Source organism: Gymnodraco acuticeps, unplaced genomic scaffold (genome assembly GCF_902827175.1).
Source record: "Gymnodraco acuticeps unplaced genomic scaffold, fGymAcu1.1, whole genome shotgun sequence".
Taxonomy (NCBI): domain Eukaryota; kingdom Metazoa; phylum Chordata; class Actinopteri; order Perciformes; family Bathydraconidae; genus Gymnodraco; species Gymnodraco acuticeps.
The window spans coordinates 20,001-36,964 of record NW_022991172.1 but is presented as its reverse complement, the minus strand read 5'-3'; the positions used below and the strand labels follow the sequence as shown (position 1 = coordinate 36,964).

Genomic DNA, 16,964 nt, shown 5'->3' with positions numbered 1-16,964 from the left:
TAGATAGATGGATGGGATGGATGGATGGATGGATAGATACATTAACTTAAAAATACAGTAAAATGACTGTACAAAACACTTTTGACCCAGTTCCTCTTTGTTATTGTGCAGGATGGCGTGGTGGCAGTCGAGTGGCTACAGATCCCGCTGCCTGCCGTCTGTGGAGAGTGAGGAAGAGGAAGAGGAAGAAGAGGAGGAAGAGGAAGATGACGGCAGCGTTTCCTCCACAGACTCTGACAGCTCGGCCATCCGTTACGTCCTCGGAGACGTCACCCATCCTCAAGCCGCTCAGGGAGACGCCATCATCGTGCACTGTGTCGGTAGGAAAGCTGTCCCTTGTTGTCATGGCCTTTTATTTATTTATTTTTGTATAATTGTATTTTTTTAACAGGATGAGTGAGGGTAACATTACATTCAAGATGTCATGACACCAAGAAATTAATTGGCAACAACATTTGACTTAATATGAGACATGAGAATTAATCATTCATCCCCACTCATTTCTTCAAAACAAACAAATATTTTTTACTCTTTAAATGCTATTTTATTTCTATTTGAGATGTTTACATTTCAGATTGTTTATTTCTAGTCTTCAATGCCTTGTCTTTTTATGCTGCTGCAATGCAAACATGTCCCAAATTGGGATCAATAAAGTACTTCTTATCTTATCTTATAGTGATGATGATGATAAGATGAATCAAATCAAATCAAATCAAGTTTTATTTATAAAGCACATTTATAAACGATGTTTGGTGGAAACAAAGAGCTGAACATAAAATAAAAACAGCCTACAGTAGAGACACAGCAAATACAACAACACAGACCCTCTGTCCTCAGACCCTCTGTCCTCAGACCCTCTGTCCTCAGACCCTCTGTCCTCAGACCCTCTGTCCTTAGACCCTCTGTCCTCAGACCCTCTGTCCTCAGACCCTCTGTCCTTAGACCCTCTGTCCTTAGACCCTCTGTCCTTAGACCCTCTGTCCTCAGACCCTCTGTCCTTAGACCCTCTGTCCTTAGACCCTCTGTCCTCAGACCCTCTGTCCTTAGACCCTCTATCCTCAGACCCTCTGTCCTTAGACCCTCTGTCCTTAGACCCTCTGTCCTTAGACCCTCTGTCCTCAGACCCTCTGTCCTTAGACCCTCTGTCCTCAGACCCTCTGTCCTTGGACCCTCTGTCTGTAGACCCTCTGTCCTTAGACCCTCTGTCCTTGGACCCTCTGTCCTTGGACCCTCTGTCCTTAGACCCTCTGTCCTTAGACCCTCTGTCCTTGGACCCTCTGTCCGTAGACCCTCTGTCCTTAGACCCTCTGTCCTCAGACCCTCTGTCCTCAGACCCCCTGTCCTCAGACCCTCTGTCCTTGGACCCTCTGTCCGTAGACCCTCTGTCCTCAGACCCTCTGTCCTTGGACCCTCTGTCCGTAGACCCTCTGTCCTTAGACCCTCTGTCCTCAGACCCTCTGTCCTTGGACCCTCTGTCTGTAGACCCTCTGTCCTTAGACCCTCTGTCCTTGGACCCTCTGTCCGTAGACCCTCTGTCCTTAGACCCTCTGTCCTTAGACCCTCTGTCCTCAGACCCTCTGTCCTTAGACCCTCTGTCCTTAGACCCTCTGTCCTTAGACCCTCTGTCCTTAGACCCTCTGTCCTTAGACCCTCACATCGTACAAGGAAACACTTCCAGAGAAAACCCACAGTTTAAAGGGAACATGGAGAAACCTCAGGGAGAGCAACAGAGGAGGGATCCCTCTCCCAGGACGGACAGACGTGCAATAGATGCCGTGTGTAAATCGAAGAGATAATACATTTTACAGCATATAGACTGAATGTTTGGAAATGCATGTGTCTGTAATAAGAAGATGAATCTACGAGGATGTCAGCTACATCTAAAGCTGAAGGTAGCAGCAGCACGTCTTCATCAGTGTTTCTTGTGTTTCAGATGACTCGGGGCGATGGGGTCGAGGCGGTTTGTTCACGGCTCTGGAGGTGAGGTCAGATGAACCCAGGAAACACTACGAGCTGGCCGGCAAGATGAAAGGTAACATTACATATTATTAGAAAATACATCATGATAATAGCAAGTCAAAAAAAGCCCTGCCTAGGAAATGGTTGACAACAGATGCACCTTAGGATGAGGACTGTTGATGTTATTCATGATATTTATGCAATGGAGAAACTGACATCATTTTAATTATCCAGAATTTTCTATATTGTTTATATTTGTTTATACAATTTTTCATTCCAATTGTTAACTCTTTTCCACTTTTAAGTATTTGTATTTTAATGTTTATCACTTAAGATAGTAAAGCAGCTGGTTAAGATGGAGTTAACTACTGCAGTGTAGCTTAACCATAGACTGTATATAAAAGAGCTTAACTTGTAAAAATAGATCATTATTTATTAGCCGATTAAAAAATTTCTGATTTTAACTAAAACTAAATAGCCGCTTTCACACCAAGTACTTTGCGGTACTTAGTTCCCAGTGCTTAGTCCCGCCGAACTCTTTAGTCCTGGAACTGTCCTAGTAGATCGGGTTCACACCGGAATAAGTCCCTGAGGGAGGATTAGGCAAATGAAGCCGCTGACGTCGCTTCTTCTTCTTTTGCTTTGGGTTTACTGGCAGGTTGCAAACAACTTCACGGAAGACTCCCAGCAGCCCAGGAATAGTTCCGATAGTTCTTGGGATTTTGCATTTACACCAAAAAGATCTGGAACTAGAACTTAGTTCATGTGAACCTTTTCCCCCCCAGATAGTCCCTGCTAGAGAGCAGGGACTATCTGGGGGGGAAAAGGTTCCAATTTCTGATTGGCTGGGCGAATTGCAAACCACGCCCCGTAAACCTCCCAAAAAGTATTGTGAAGGCGCCATTTTATTTGCTCTCATTAGCATTATTAGCATTAGCATTAGCCCAATGCACCAACGGAGAGAAACTAACTTGTGGCAACACAAAAAAAAAGTGGGAGGGTGGAGATGAGGAGGTGTCGGCTACAACGCCTATTGTAGTTCAGTAAAATGTGAAATATTTCCCTCTACTGTTGAAGTAGAAGTAGCAGAACATGGAAATATACTCAAATACATTTCAAACAGTGCAGTATTTGAGTGAAAATGAATTTTTAAAATGTGGTTTATTTCAGATTTGGACCTGGGGAATGTGCTGCTCTTCCCCGTCGACGACAAACAGTCACGACTAGACGGCCAGGATCAGGTACTTAAAAAGTCCCTGATGTTCTCTTTGTGGTGTTCAATAGGTGATTGTGCATGTTAATGGTCTGCAAAGACACAATGGAGGTTTTCAGGAACAAGTCTGAATTATTTGTTTTTCACGGAAAAAAATCAGAATTTAAGAAAAAAGTCAGAATTTTGAGATTATCTGAAAAAAGTCAACATTTTCAGAAAAAAATCTGAATGCTGAGTATTTTTGAAAAAGTAAGCATTTTTGGATTTTGAGAAAAAATGCACTATTTAAAAAATATTCGAGAAGAAAGTCAGAATTTTAAAAAGTCAGAATGTTGCTCGAAAACATCAACAGAATATGTCCTTCCTTAAAAACGAAACTCAGCGCTGCCTGGACTGGATGCTGGTTCTGAGATCAGCTGTTCTTCTTCTCTCAGTTGTTTTGGTCGCTATGTGGTTTTATTTCTGATGAGTCCTCAGATAAGCTGAGTTTGTTCTACTTCCTGTTTGTCAGCTGGCTCTGATCGTGGCGCAGCAGAGAGACGGAAACAACAAACTGTCGGCCATCTTCCTCTCCGCTCTGGACGAAGGACTGAAGAAGATCTACGCTGCGGCAAAAAGACTCAAGGGTACCAACAAGCACTCAATACTTCAGTTATTTTTTTGTGTATTTTGTATACACTTTTTTGGGGTAATTTTCGACATACAGCATTTTAAAAAATATTAAAAACAACAATATTTATTTATTATTTTTTAGGGATTTTAGAAAATAAATAAATAAAATTAAATAATTATTCAATTCATTTTGAAAGGAAAAACAAGTTAAGCAATATTTTTAAATATTAAAACAATTTTTAGAAATAAATTGTATTGTTAAAAAGTCCTCAGATTAATAACACGTCTATAAAAAGTCAGAAAGTATTACAACAATGTTCATCCCAGTGTCTCAGAGTCTCACATGCTGGTAATTACTCATGTGCAGACAAAGAGGAGGAGGAGGAGCGTGATGAAGGCAGCGTCTTATTTTAGACTCGCCTGACCAGATCTGTCGTCACTCTGCGCACACGGAGGATTCTCACACAAACAATTATCTAAAATATGAGAAGAGTCAGATGTTCCTCGGGTTGTTCTACCTGAGTCTGTTCATACTGTTTCCTGTTGGTGATCCTGTGGAGCGTAGACACATCAGTTACTGAAGTTCTAACTATGAGAAAGACAGATGGACCTTTTGTTGAGGGGGACATTCAGTTTTCCACTTTGTATACATGCGTTTTTGTTGTACAGAACATTTGAACGAAATGGAATAACAAAACGCAAAAAGAGAATATATACATTTAACCGTGTTTCCCCCGAGAGAAGGTTTTTGATACAACTTGTGATTAGTCCATACTACAACTAGTCTCAAATACACACACTCACAAAACGTAGAAGTTTGGCAAAACAGTAGTTGGAGCCGTTATTTGTCAGGATTGAATGGTTGGAAAACTAAAAGGTTAAGGTCTGTCCCTTTCTCTGCAATCATTGTCGGCTAATCGATAGAGACTTGATAGTGGATTCATCTTTCATTTCTCCTGCAGAAAAGTCTCTAAAGTCTGTTTCTCTCTAATCTGGAGATACTTTTCTCTGTTTTATATCAACGTGAATATTTTTGGACATTTCAAAACTCATCACCTCGAATCTGAGACACTGGTTTCGGACATTTCTTTCGGACAGTTTTGTAGCAAATGTTCTTACATGTTTGCTGTAATAACATGACTTATCAATTAATGAATCTCCAATTGTGGGGGAAACTTCTGAAGCAATGGGAGTCAGGACTCAGAGAGACACGAGGAGAGCTGGAGCTTTGATGGAGTCAGGACTCAGAGAGACACGAGGAGAGCTGGAGCTCTGATGGAGTCAGGACTCAGAGACACGAGGAGAGCTGGAGCTTTGATGGAGTCAGGACTCAGAGAGACACGAGGAGAGCTGGAGCTTTGATGGAGTCAGGACTCAGAGAGACACGAGGAGAGCTGGAGCTTTGATGGAGTCAGGACTCAGAGACACGAGGAGAGCTGGAGCTCTGATGGAGTCAGGACTCAGAGAGACACAAGGAGAGCTGGAGCTCTGATGGAGTCAGGACTCAGAGAGACACGAGGAGAGCTGGAGCTCTGATGGAGTCAGGACTCAGAGACACGAGGAGAGCTGGAGCTCTGATGGAGTCAGGACTCAGAGAGACACGAGGAGAGCTGGAGCTGATGGAGTCAGGACTCAGAGACACGAGGAGAGCTGGAGCTCTGATGGAGTCAGGACTCAAAGAGACACGAGGAGAGCTGGAGCTCTGATGGAGTCAGGACTCAGAGAGACACGAGGAGAGCTGGAGCTCTGATGGAGTCAGGACTCAGAGAGACACGAGGAGAGCTGGAGCTCTGATGGAGTCAGGACTCAGAGAGACACGAGGAGAGCTGGAGCTCTGATTGAGTCAGGACTCAGAGAGACACGAGGAGAGCTGGAGCTTTGATGGAGTCAGGACTCAGAGAGACACGAGGAGAGCTGGAGCTCTGATGGAGTCAGGACTCAGAGACACGAGGAGAGCTGGAGCTTTGATGGAGTCAGGACTCAGAGAGACACGAGGAGAGCTGGAGCTCTGATGGAGTCAGGACTCAGAGAGACACGAGGAGAGCTGGAGCTCTGATCAATCAATCAATGTTTATTTATATAGCCCAATATCACAAATGTTACATTTGTCTCAGTGGACTTTACAGTTTGTACAAAATATCAGTATGAAAATACGACACCCTCTGTCCTTAGACCCTCACATCGTACAAGGAAAAACTTCCGGAGAAAACCCACAGTTTAAAGGGAAAAATGGGAGAAACCTCAGGGAGAGCAACAGAGGAGGGATCCCTCTCCCAGGACGGACAGACGTGCAATAGATGCCGTGTGTAAATTGAAAAGATAATACATTTGCAACATAGGTAGTCCAAATGTTTGGAAATGCATGTGTGTATAATAGGAAGATGAATCCACGAGGATATCCATCCAGGACCTATGATCCAGGACCACAGCCACGACTCAAGATCCAGGGCTCGCGATCCAGGACAGAGGAGCGCAGGATCATCCATGACTCCGGATCCCAGCGTATATAGACACCAAAAAGAAAGACATTTGGGGAAGCTGGGTTAATGGGAACATGAGAGTACACAGGTATAGACAGAGAGAAGGAAGAAGTAAGATGTCCCCCGACAAACTAAGCCTATATCAGCAAAACTAGGGGCTGAATCTAATCAGCCCTAACTATAAGCTTTATCAAAAAGGAAGGTCTTAAGCGCACTCTTAAAAACGGATAGGGTGTCTGCCGCCCGAACACAAACTGGAAGCTGATTCCACAAATGTGGAGCTTGATAAGAAAAGGCTCTGGCTCCCATTGTACTTTTAGAGACTCTAGGAACAACCAACAACCCTGCATTCTTGGAACGCAATGCCCTAGTAGGACAGTAGGGTATAATGAGTTCTTTAAGGTAAGATGGCGCCTGCCCATTAAGGGCTTTGTAGGCGAGAAGAAGAATTTTAAATTCTATCCTGTGTTCTATAGGGAGCCAGTGTAAGGCAGCCAGAACAGGAGTAATGTGGTCCCTTTTCCTAACTCTGGTTAGTACACGAGCCGCAGCATTTTGAATCAGCTGAAGCGACTTGACTGACTTCTTGGTACACCCTGATAATAAAGAGTTACAATAATCCAGCCTTGAAGTAACAAATGCATGGACTAGTTTCTCTGCATCGTTTTGAGGCAAGATATGCCTGATTTTTGCAATGTTACGTAGATGGAAGTAGGCGGTCCTTGAAATTGATTTTATGTGGGCTTTAAAGGATAAATCCTGATCAAATATAACACCAAGATTCCTTACAGTCTCACTGGAGGCCAAATTAATGCCATCCATAGTTAGTATATCCTTAGATAATTTGTTTCGTAGATTCTTCGGGCCAAGTACAATAACTTCAGTTTTGGTCGTGTTTAACATCAAAAAGTTTAAGGTCATCCACGTTTTTAAGTCCTTAAGGCAGTCTTGAATTTTATTTAGATGATTAATTTCATCAGGCTTGATTGATAAATATAGTTGAGTATCATCCGCATAACAATGAAAGTTTACAGAATGATTCCTTATAATATTGCCTAACGGAAGCATATATAATGTGAACAAAATAGGTCCGAGCACTGAGCCCTGTGGCACTCCATGGCTAACTTTGGTTTGCGTGGAAGATTCATCATTGACACGTACAAACTGAGAGCGTTCAGATAGATAGGACCTAAACCAGTCTAAAGCAGTTCCCTGTATGCCAACTAAGTGCTCTAGTCTTTGCAATAAGATATCATGGTCGATAGTATCAAATGCAGCACTGAGATCGAGCAAAACAAGAATAGAGACACGTCCCTTGTCAGAGGCTATTAGAATGTCATTTGTGACTTTAACCAGAGCTGTCTCTGTGCTATGATGTGTTCTAAAGCCAGACTGAAAAGCTTCAAATAAATCATTGTTTTTTAAGTAATCACACAACTGTTTTGCGACCGCTTTCTCAAGAATTTTTGAGAGGAACGGAAGATTAGAAATAGGTCTATAGTTGGCTAAAACCTCTGGATCGAGGTTGTGCTTTTTAAGAAGCGGTTTTATCACTGCTACTTTGAATGATTGTGGAACATAGCCTGATAATAAAGACATATTCATAATATTTAATAAATAAGTGCTAATTAATGGAAAAACTTCCTTCAACAGCTTAGTTGGAATTGGGTCTAACATGCACGTTGATGGTTTAGAAGAGAGAATCATTGAATTGAATTGTTCAAGGTTTATGGCTGAAAAGCATTCTAGTTTACTATCTAGTGTAATATTAGAACTTACGTTTCCGGGAGCTGTTGATAACACTATATTGGTCAAAGGCAAGAGGTCATTAATTTTGTTTCTAAGAGTAACAATTTTATCGTTAAAAAAGCACATAAAATCATTACTACTGAGTGCTATGGGAATAGAAGGCTCAATCGAGCTGTGGCTTTCTGTCAGCCTGGCTACAGTGCTGAAAAGAAATCTTGCATTATTCTTATTCTCATCTATTAATGAAGAGTAGTAAGCTGCTCTCGCTTTACGCAGTGCTTTCTTATATTCATTGAGAGTAATATGCCAAATTAAACGAGATTCTTCAAGTTTAGTAGAACGCCATATCCTTTCAAGTTGTCTCGACTTTTGCTTTATTTTGCGGGTTTGGGCATTATGCCATGGAGCTAGTCTATGTTGTTTTATTTTCTTCTTTTTCAAAGGAGCAACAGAGTCTAATTTTATTCGCAGCGCATCTGTAGCACTATCAACAACATGATCAATTTGGGGTGGTGTACATTTTGTATAAGTTTCCTCCCTTACATGCAGACATGCTATCGAGTTAAGTATTGGTGGAATCTCTTCCTTAAATTTGGCTATAGCACTAACAGATAGGTTTCTGCTGCAGGAGCCTTTGACTAATGCTTTGTAGTCTCGTAACAGTATTTCAAAAGTTACTAAGAAATGGTCGGATAAAGCAGGATTATGCGGTTCGACTAATAGTTGCTCAATTTCAATACCATAAGTCAGAACAAGGTCGAGAGTGTGATTATAGCAGTGGGTTGGTTTATTTACACTCTGACAGAAACCAACAGAATCTAATATAGAGTTAAATGCAACAGTAAGGCTATTTTTATCAACATGAATATTAAAGTCACCTACGATAATTACTTTATCTGTTTTAAGAACAAAAGTTGATAAAAACTCAGAGAATTCAGATAAGAATTCTGAATAAGGACCTGGTGCACGGTACACTGTAACAAATAAGATTGGCTGCAAAGTTTTCCAGGTCGGATGCGTAAGACTAAAAACGAGACTTTCAAAGGAGGTATAATTTAATTTTGGTTTAGTATTGATAAGTAAACTTGAGTCAAAGATGGCTGCAACTCCACCTCCTCGGCCCGTGCCTCGGGCAATATGAGTATTGATATGGCTGGGTGGAGTGGCCTCATTTATGCTGACATATTCTTCATGTCTCAACCAAGTTTCAGTGAGACAGCATATATCAATATTATAATCTGATATTAAATCATTTACCAATATTGCTTTAGATGCTAGAGATCTTATGTTTAAGAGACCACATTTAATATTCCTGTTTTGTTGCACTGTAGTAGTTGTTACATTTACTTTTATTAGGTTATTATGTATGACACCTCTATTAGGTTTTACCTTAACTTGTCCTTGGGCAGACACACACACCACTAATATTGGGTATTTTATTGGGTTCGGGATTCCTATGGATGACTGCCTAGGAGAGAGCGCAGAGAAGCGTGTAAGACTGCGACTCCGCCTCCTGGTCTCAACTCCAGTTTGTCATGGATTAAGTCCACAAAGCCCTGAAATGTTTGCCGAAATGAGATTTGCACCTTCCAAAGTATGATGAATGCCGTCTCTCTTAATCAGACCAGGTTTTCCCCAGAAGGCTGTCCAATTATTTACGAAGCCCACATTGTTTGCTGGGCACCACCAAGACAACCAGCGCTGAAATGATGACATGCGGCAATACATGTCATCATTGATCAGATTGGGGAGGGGACCAGAGAAGATTACGGTGTCCGACATTGTCTTAGCATAACTACACACCGACTCCACATTAAGTTTGGTGCATTCTGATCGGCGTATACGAACATCATTACCACCGACGTGAATAACAATCCTACTGTATTTACGTTTATTTTTAGCCAGCAGTTTAAGATGCGCCTCAACGTCGCCCGCTCTGGCCCCCGGAATGCATGTGACTGTGGAGGCTTCGGTCTCTAATTTCACGTGTCTCATAATAGAGCTACCAATAACCAGAGTTGGCTTCTCAGCGGGTGTCTCGCTGAGTGGGGAATATCTGTTAGATACGTGAACGGGTTGGTGGGGACCTGCGGGTTTCGTGTTATGCCCCTTCTGAACAGTCACCCAGTCTCCCTGCTGCTCGGGAGTTGCCGGGGGACGGCTAATAGGAGCTACCTTTTGCCGGTCCGCACCGGCTAACATGGGCTTTACTGTAGCTGAGTTTCTTTCTAAGATGCGGAGCCGGGCTTCTATGGCTATGATTCCCGCCTCCAACCTAACAACTATACTACATTTAACACATGTACCGGTACCAGTAAAGGAGGTAGGGAAGTAACCAAACATGAGACAGTTAGAGCAGGAAATAGCACCCGAGGGTGGGGAAAGAGCCATGGCTAGCTATCAAGCTAAAGTAGCTACCGTTAGCAAACCCGAAAAGAGTGTAGGCAACTGTGGAGTTACAGTCGCTAAGAGAAGGAGAGTTGTGAGAGCTTAAGTTATAGTAACGTGTGATTACAACGTCAGGCAGTTGCCGTGATCAAGAGTTTTAAAACGATCGATTAAGTTAAGATAATAAGCTATCAGCAACAGAACGGACACACGGGATACCCGGAGATGACAACAACCGGAAGTTACAACATGCTTACCGCAATAGTGGTCCGTGTCCTCTGATGGAGTCAGGACTCAGAGACACGAGGAGAGCTGGAGCTCTGATGGAGTCAGGACTCAGAGAGACACGAGGAGAGCTGGAGCTCTGATGGAGTCAGGACTCAGAGAGACACGAGGAGAGCTGGAGCTTTGATGGAGTCAGGACTCAGAGAGACACGAGGAGAGCTGGAGCTCTGATGGAGTCAGGACTCAGAGAGACACGAGGAGAGCTGGAGCTCTGATGGAGTCAGGACTCAGAGAGACACGAGGAGAGCTGGAGCTTTGATGGAGTCAGGACTCAGAGAGACACGAGGAGAGCTGGAGCTCTGATGGAGTCAGGACTCAGAGAGACATGAGGAGAGCTGGAGCTCTGATGGAGTCAGGACTCAGAGAGACACGAGGAGAGCTGGAGCTCTGATGGAGTCAGGACTCAGAGACACGAGGAGAGCTGGAGCTCTGATGGAGTCAGGACTCAGAGAGACACGAGGAGAGCTGGAGCTCTGATGGAGTCAGGACTCAGAGAGACACGAGGAGAGCTGGAGCTTTGATGGAGTCAGGACTCAGAGACACGAGGAGAGCTGGAGCTTTGATGGAGTCAGGACTCAGAGAGACACAAGGAGAGCTGGAGCTCTGATGGAGTCAGGACTCAGAGAGACACAAGGAGAGCTGGAGCTCTGATGGCAAAAACTGACGGTTTATTTGGAGCTTCGGCCGGAGAATTCACGAGACATGTCACGGGCCACGGTCTGACCACACGGTAGAGATGCCACAATCAATTCTGCAGAGCCCTCCTGCAGCTCCAGGGTTGAACTAGTTCAGAGTGTAATAATCAACATTCTTCAATAGAGAGACTAAACAGCTGAGGACACTGAATCACATTGTTGTCTCTTATGGCTCGGGGTCATCTGCACCCGAGAAGGATGTGTTCCAGGTGTCCCACAACAACAACTATCTCTGACCGAGAGCTGCCCGCTCACAAACTGGTAACAACAACAACTTGCTAGAGCAGCCCCTCCTCGGAGATAGCGGCAGATCAAGGTGGAGCATTCAGAGGGCCAAATGTATACAGAATTATTCACTGACACCAATTCTTCTTTTATTGGATTCAGCAGTAATTTCTCACTTGCAGAAAAGTCTTGAAATCTCCAGATCTGCAGCTCTTCTCTCTTTTATATCATATGAACCGGCAGCTGCCGGCGTCTGGCTAACTCTGACTTTACTATATGTTGTGTTTCCCACAGCGAGCGTGCATCTTCCTCGCATTGGTCACGCCACCAGAGGCTTCAACTGGTACGGCACGGAGCGTCTGATCCGGAAACATCTGTCCTCTCGCGGCGTCCACACCTTCATGTATCCTTTCATCAGAGGAGGGAAGTAGTGGAGTACAAACACTTCCTTACTGTACTTCAGTACATGTTTCTGGTATCAGTGCTTTACTCCACGACTTATTTTTCTGACCACTTTCTACTTCTCATGTTGAACTCAAATACCTGTACTTTCTACTTCTTACATGTTGAACACAAATACCTGTACTTTCTACTTCTTACATGTTGAACCCAAATACCTGTACTATCTACTTCTTACATGTTGAACACAAATACCTGTACTTTCTACTTCTCACATGTTGAACACAAATACCTGTACTTTCTACTTCTTACATGTTGAACTCAAATACCTGTACTTTCTACTTCTTACATGTTGAACTCAAATACCTGTACTTTCTACTTCTCACATGTTGAACTCAAATACCTGTACTTTCTACTTCTCACATGTTGAACACTAATACCTGTACTTTCTACTTCTTACATGTTGAACTCAAATACCTGTACTTTCTACTTCTTACATGTTGAACTCAAATACCTGTACTTTCTACTTCTTACATGTTGAACCCAAATACCTGTACTTTCTACTTCGCACATGTTGAACACTAATACCTGTACTTTCTACTTCTTACATGTTGAACTCAAATACCTGTACTTTCTACTTCTTACATGTTGAACTCAAATACCTGTACTTTCTACTTCTTACATGTTGAACTCAAATACCTGTACTTTCTACTTCTCACATGTTGAACACAAATACCTGTACTTTCTACTTCTCACATGTTGAACTCAAATACCTGTGCTTTCTACTTCTAACATGTTGAACACAAATACCTGTACTTTCTACTACTCACATGTTGAACTCAAATACCTGTACTTTCTACTTCTCACATGTTGAACTCAAATACCTGTACTTTCTACTTCTTACATGTTGAACTCAAATACCTGTACTTTCTACTTCTCACATGTTGAACTCAAATACCTGTACTTTCTACTTCTTACATGTTGAACTCAAATACCTGTACTTTCTACTTCTCTCATTTCCCAAACAGCTGGTTCCTTTAGTCTGAATGTGTGTTTGATGCGTGATCATTATTCTTTAGAGTCATTGCGTGCCTATTGATTGGAACACGATCCGTGTATCCATCATTTCCTGGTCTTCTCTAAAGAAGAGGGACCAATGGAAACGTTGTCATGTTGCCGTTGTTCAGCATGGAAACATTCATTAGCTAACAATGACATTATTGTTCTATTAATATAAAGGGAGGTCAGGTACTCTTTAAAGCAGCTGCTAGTTATGGGTACTTTTTACTGAAGGACACTTCAAAGCCTCTTTACTTTGACTCGAGTAAAGAAGTTTAGTCAGTACTTCTACTTTCATTTTTAAACACGAGTATCTGTACTTCTACTTGAGTAAAGGATGTGTGTACTTCTACTTGAGTAAAGGATGCGTGTACTTCTACTTGAGTAAAGGATGTGTGTACTTGTACTTGAGTAAAGGATGCGTGTACTTCTACTTGAGTAAAGGATGTGTGTACTTGTACTTGAGTAAAGGATGCGTGTACTTCTACTTGAGTAAAGGATGTGTGTACTTGTACTTGAGTAAAGGATGTGTGTACTTGTACTTGAGTAAAGGATGTGTGTACTTGTACTTGAGTAAAGGATGTGTGTACTTCTACTTGAGGAAAGGATGTATGTACTTCTGCTTGAGTAAAGGGTGTGTGTACTTCTGCTTGAGTAAAGGGTGTGTGTACTTCTGCTTGAGTAAATGATGTGTGTACTTCTACTTGAGTAAAGGATGTGTGTACTTCTACTTGAGGAAAGGATGTATGTACTTCTGCTTGAGTAAAGGGTGTGTGTACTTCTGCTTGAGTAAAGGATGTGTGTACTTCTGCTTGAGTAAAGGGTGTGTGTACTTCTGCTTGAGTAAAGGGTGTGTGTACTTCTACTTGAGTAAAGGATGCGTGTACTTCTGCTTGAGTAAAGGATGTGTGTACTTCTACTTGAGTAAATGATGTGTGTACTTCTACTTGAGTAAAGGATGTGTGTACTTCTGCTTGAGTAAAGGATGTGTGTACTTCTACTTGAGGAAAGGATGTGTGTACTTCAACTTGAGTAAAGGATGTGTGTACTTCTGCTTGAGTAAAGGATATGTGTACTTCTACCTGAGTAAAGGATGTGTGTACTTCTACTTGAGTAAAGGATGTGTGTACTTGTTCCATCTCTCCTCTCAACACCTCTGAACTCTCTCACAGGAGATCATTCATCACGTTTCCTCCTTAACTCCACCTGCAGTTACTATCACAGCAGAGCCAAGAGCTCCGCCCCCTCTTCATCCTCCCCTGACTCCACCCGGGTCACTGATGACGCAGAAACTTGCGCTCCCTCTACACCCTCAACATCCTCCTCTGATCCACAGCAGCCTGACTCCACCCGGGTGACAGAGGACTTAGAATCAAGTGCTCCCTGCGGCCCCGCGGCGCTGCCAGACTTCATGAAGGGCGTCCGGGTGTTTTTCTACAACCTGCCGGCGTCAGAGAGGAAGAGGCTCGCCCGCTACCTCGTCACATATCCTTCATCAGAGAGCCACGTTAAATATAAATATATAAAATATAGTACTGATGTTTTTAATGTGAGTTTGATATTTTTAGGATTTCTTTAGCAATTTTTTTGACATTTTTATGGGGTTTATGAGGTACTCCTCCACAGGTTTGTTCGTACGTTTCTGTGACTGTAACAACAAGATTTGTTTTATCCTTCAAGTTTTTCATGGGGTGTTTCTCAATGTCGAGGACGCTTCCTTCGTAGCACATGTACCTCCGAGTCAGGTCCTTCAGAAGCGAGGCAAGAAGAATCCGTGCGCAAAGCATTGTGGGGATTTTAAGACCGCGGAGGATACACATGTGCATCCTCGAAATTTCCCGCAACGAAGGACGCCGGCCTCGGCAGAATTCCAAGGATCCTGGACATTGGAACAGGGTGTTTCTCAATGTCGAGGAAGGCTGCTCCAGAGCCACTATTTCAAGCATACTACGTCATCGAGTGCCACCGAAGGACTGTTCCAATGTCCAGCATGCTTGGAATTCTACTGAGGCCGGCGTACTTCGTTTGGAGACATTTCGAGGCTGCACATGTATAGACTCCGCGATCTTAAAATCCCCACAATGCTTTGCACACGGACCAATTTCCCCAAATCTGTGACGCACTCTTGCTCGCCTGTTCCACTCTTCCTTTTCCGAATGCCAGGAAGGATTCTTGCCTCGCTTCTGAAGCAAGTGACTCGGAAGACCAAGCAAGCGTACTCGACATTGAGAAACACCCACAGTTCTTCGGCGGGACTCGATGACGAAGCATCCTTGAAATAGTGGCTCTGGAGCAGCCTTCCTCGACATTGAGAAACACCCATGGTTTTTTTCCTACAAAATTCTTTGATTATATTTGAAGTAAAAGGAGACATTTTATATTTTCTTATGACATGCTTTATGAGGTACTTGTCGGTGAGATCCAGCAAAAAGTCTAGTTTTAAGGTCGTTTTGTGTAATTTTTTAAGGATTTGTGATGTCTTTTATCCATTTTTCATCATCACAGTCTGTGAGCTACTCATCACGCTGCAGCAACTCACAGACCGGATGTATGTTCACAGTGTGTTGTGTTGTGAAGTGTCAGTGCTCCTTAGCTAAGATCACGTATGACGGAGACGAGGAGGAGGTCATGAGTCCGGAGGTCACGCACATCGTGGCCGAGGTGGAGAGCAGCGTCCAATCACAGGTCAGTATCTGAGGATTCATCATAATCATTTAAACTTCTCTGAGTGTTCTCACACAACACAGGAAGTGAATTCATGTGAGATTACATGCCGAGTCAGTGGGTTAGGGTATCCGTCAGTGGGTTAGGGTATCCGTCAGTGGGTTAGGGTAGCCGTCAGTGGGTTAGGGTATAGGATATCCGTCAGTGGGTTAGTGTATCCGTCAGTGGGTTAGGGTATCCGTCAGTGGGTTAGGGTAGCCGTCAGTGGGTTAGGGTATCCGTCAGTGGGTTAGGGTATAGGATATCCGTCAGTGGGTTAGGGTAGCCGTCAGTGGGTTAGGGTATCCGTCAGTGGGTTAGGGTATCCGTCAGTGGGTTAGGGTATAGGATATCCGTCAGTGGGTTAGTGTATCCGTCAGTGGGTTAGGGTAGCCGTCAGTGGGTTAGGGTATAGGATATCCGTCAGTGGGTTAGGGTAGCCGTCAGTGGGTTAGGGTATAGGATATCCGTCAGTGGGTTAGTGTATCCGTCAGTGGGTTAGGGTATCCGTCAGTGGGTTAGTGTATCCGTCAGTGGGTTAGGGTATCCGTCAGTGGGTTAGGGTATCCGTCAGTGGGTTAGGGTATCCGTCAGTGGGTTAGTGTATCCGTCAGTGGGTTAGTGTATCCGTCAGTGGGTTAGGGTATCCGTCAGTGGGTTAGTGTATCCGTCAGTGGGTTAGGGTATCCGTCAGTGGGTTAGGGTATCCGTCAGTGGGTTAGGGTATCCGTCAGTGGGTTAGTGTATCCGTCAGTGGGTTAGGGTATCCGTCAGTGGGTTAGTGTATCCGTCAGTGGGTTAGGGTATCCGTCAGTGGGTTAGTGTATCCGTCAGTGGGTTAGGGTATCCGTCAGTGGGTTAGTGTATCCGTCAGTGGGTTAGGGTATCCGTCAGTGGGTTTGGTATCCGTCAGTGGGTTAGGGTATCCGTCAGTGGGTTAGGGTATCCGTCAGTGGGTTAGGGTATCCGTCAGTGGGTTAGGGTATCCGTCAGTGGGTTAGGGTATCCGTCAGTGGGTTAGGGTATCCGTCAGTGGGTTAGGGTATCCGTCAGTGGGTTTAGGGTATCCGTCAGTGGTTAGTGTATCCGTCAGTGGGTTAGTGTATCCGTCAGTGGGTTAGTGTATCCGTCAGTGGGGTTAGGGTATCCGTCAGTGGGTTAGGGTATCCGTCAGTGGTTAGTGTATCCGTCAGTGGT

At 43.7% G+C, this 16,964-nt stretch overlaps 1 protein-coding gene across 1 annotated transcript in view; it reads left to right on the top strand.

The window, feature by feature from the left end:
• Window positions 1-111: 111 nt before the first annotated feature.
• LOC117560711 (chromodomain-helicase-DNA-binding protein 1-like) overlaps window positions 112-16,964 on the top strand; it is a gene marked incomplete at its 5' end in the record, with an annotated part of 19,689 nt that continues 2,836 nt past the window's right edge. Inside the window, 7 exon segments of the mRNA XM_034237652.1 lie at window positions 112-320; window positions 1,934-2,032; window positions 3,130-3,200; window positions 3,684-3,798; window positions 11,901-12,009; window positions 14,277-14,544; window positions 15,663-15,749. Coding sequence (XP_034093543.1) covers window positions 112-320; window positions 1,934-2,032; window positions 3,130-3,200; window positions 3,684-3,798; window positions 11,901-12,009; window positions 14,277-14,544; window positions 15,663-15,749 — 958 coding nt within the window.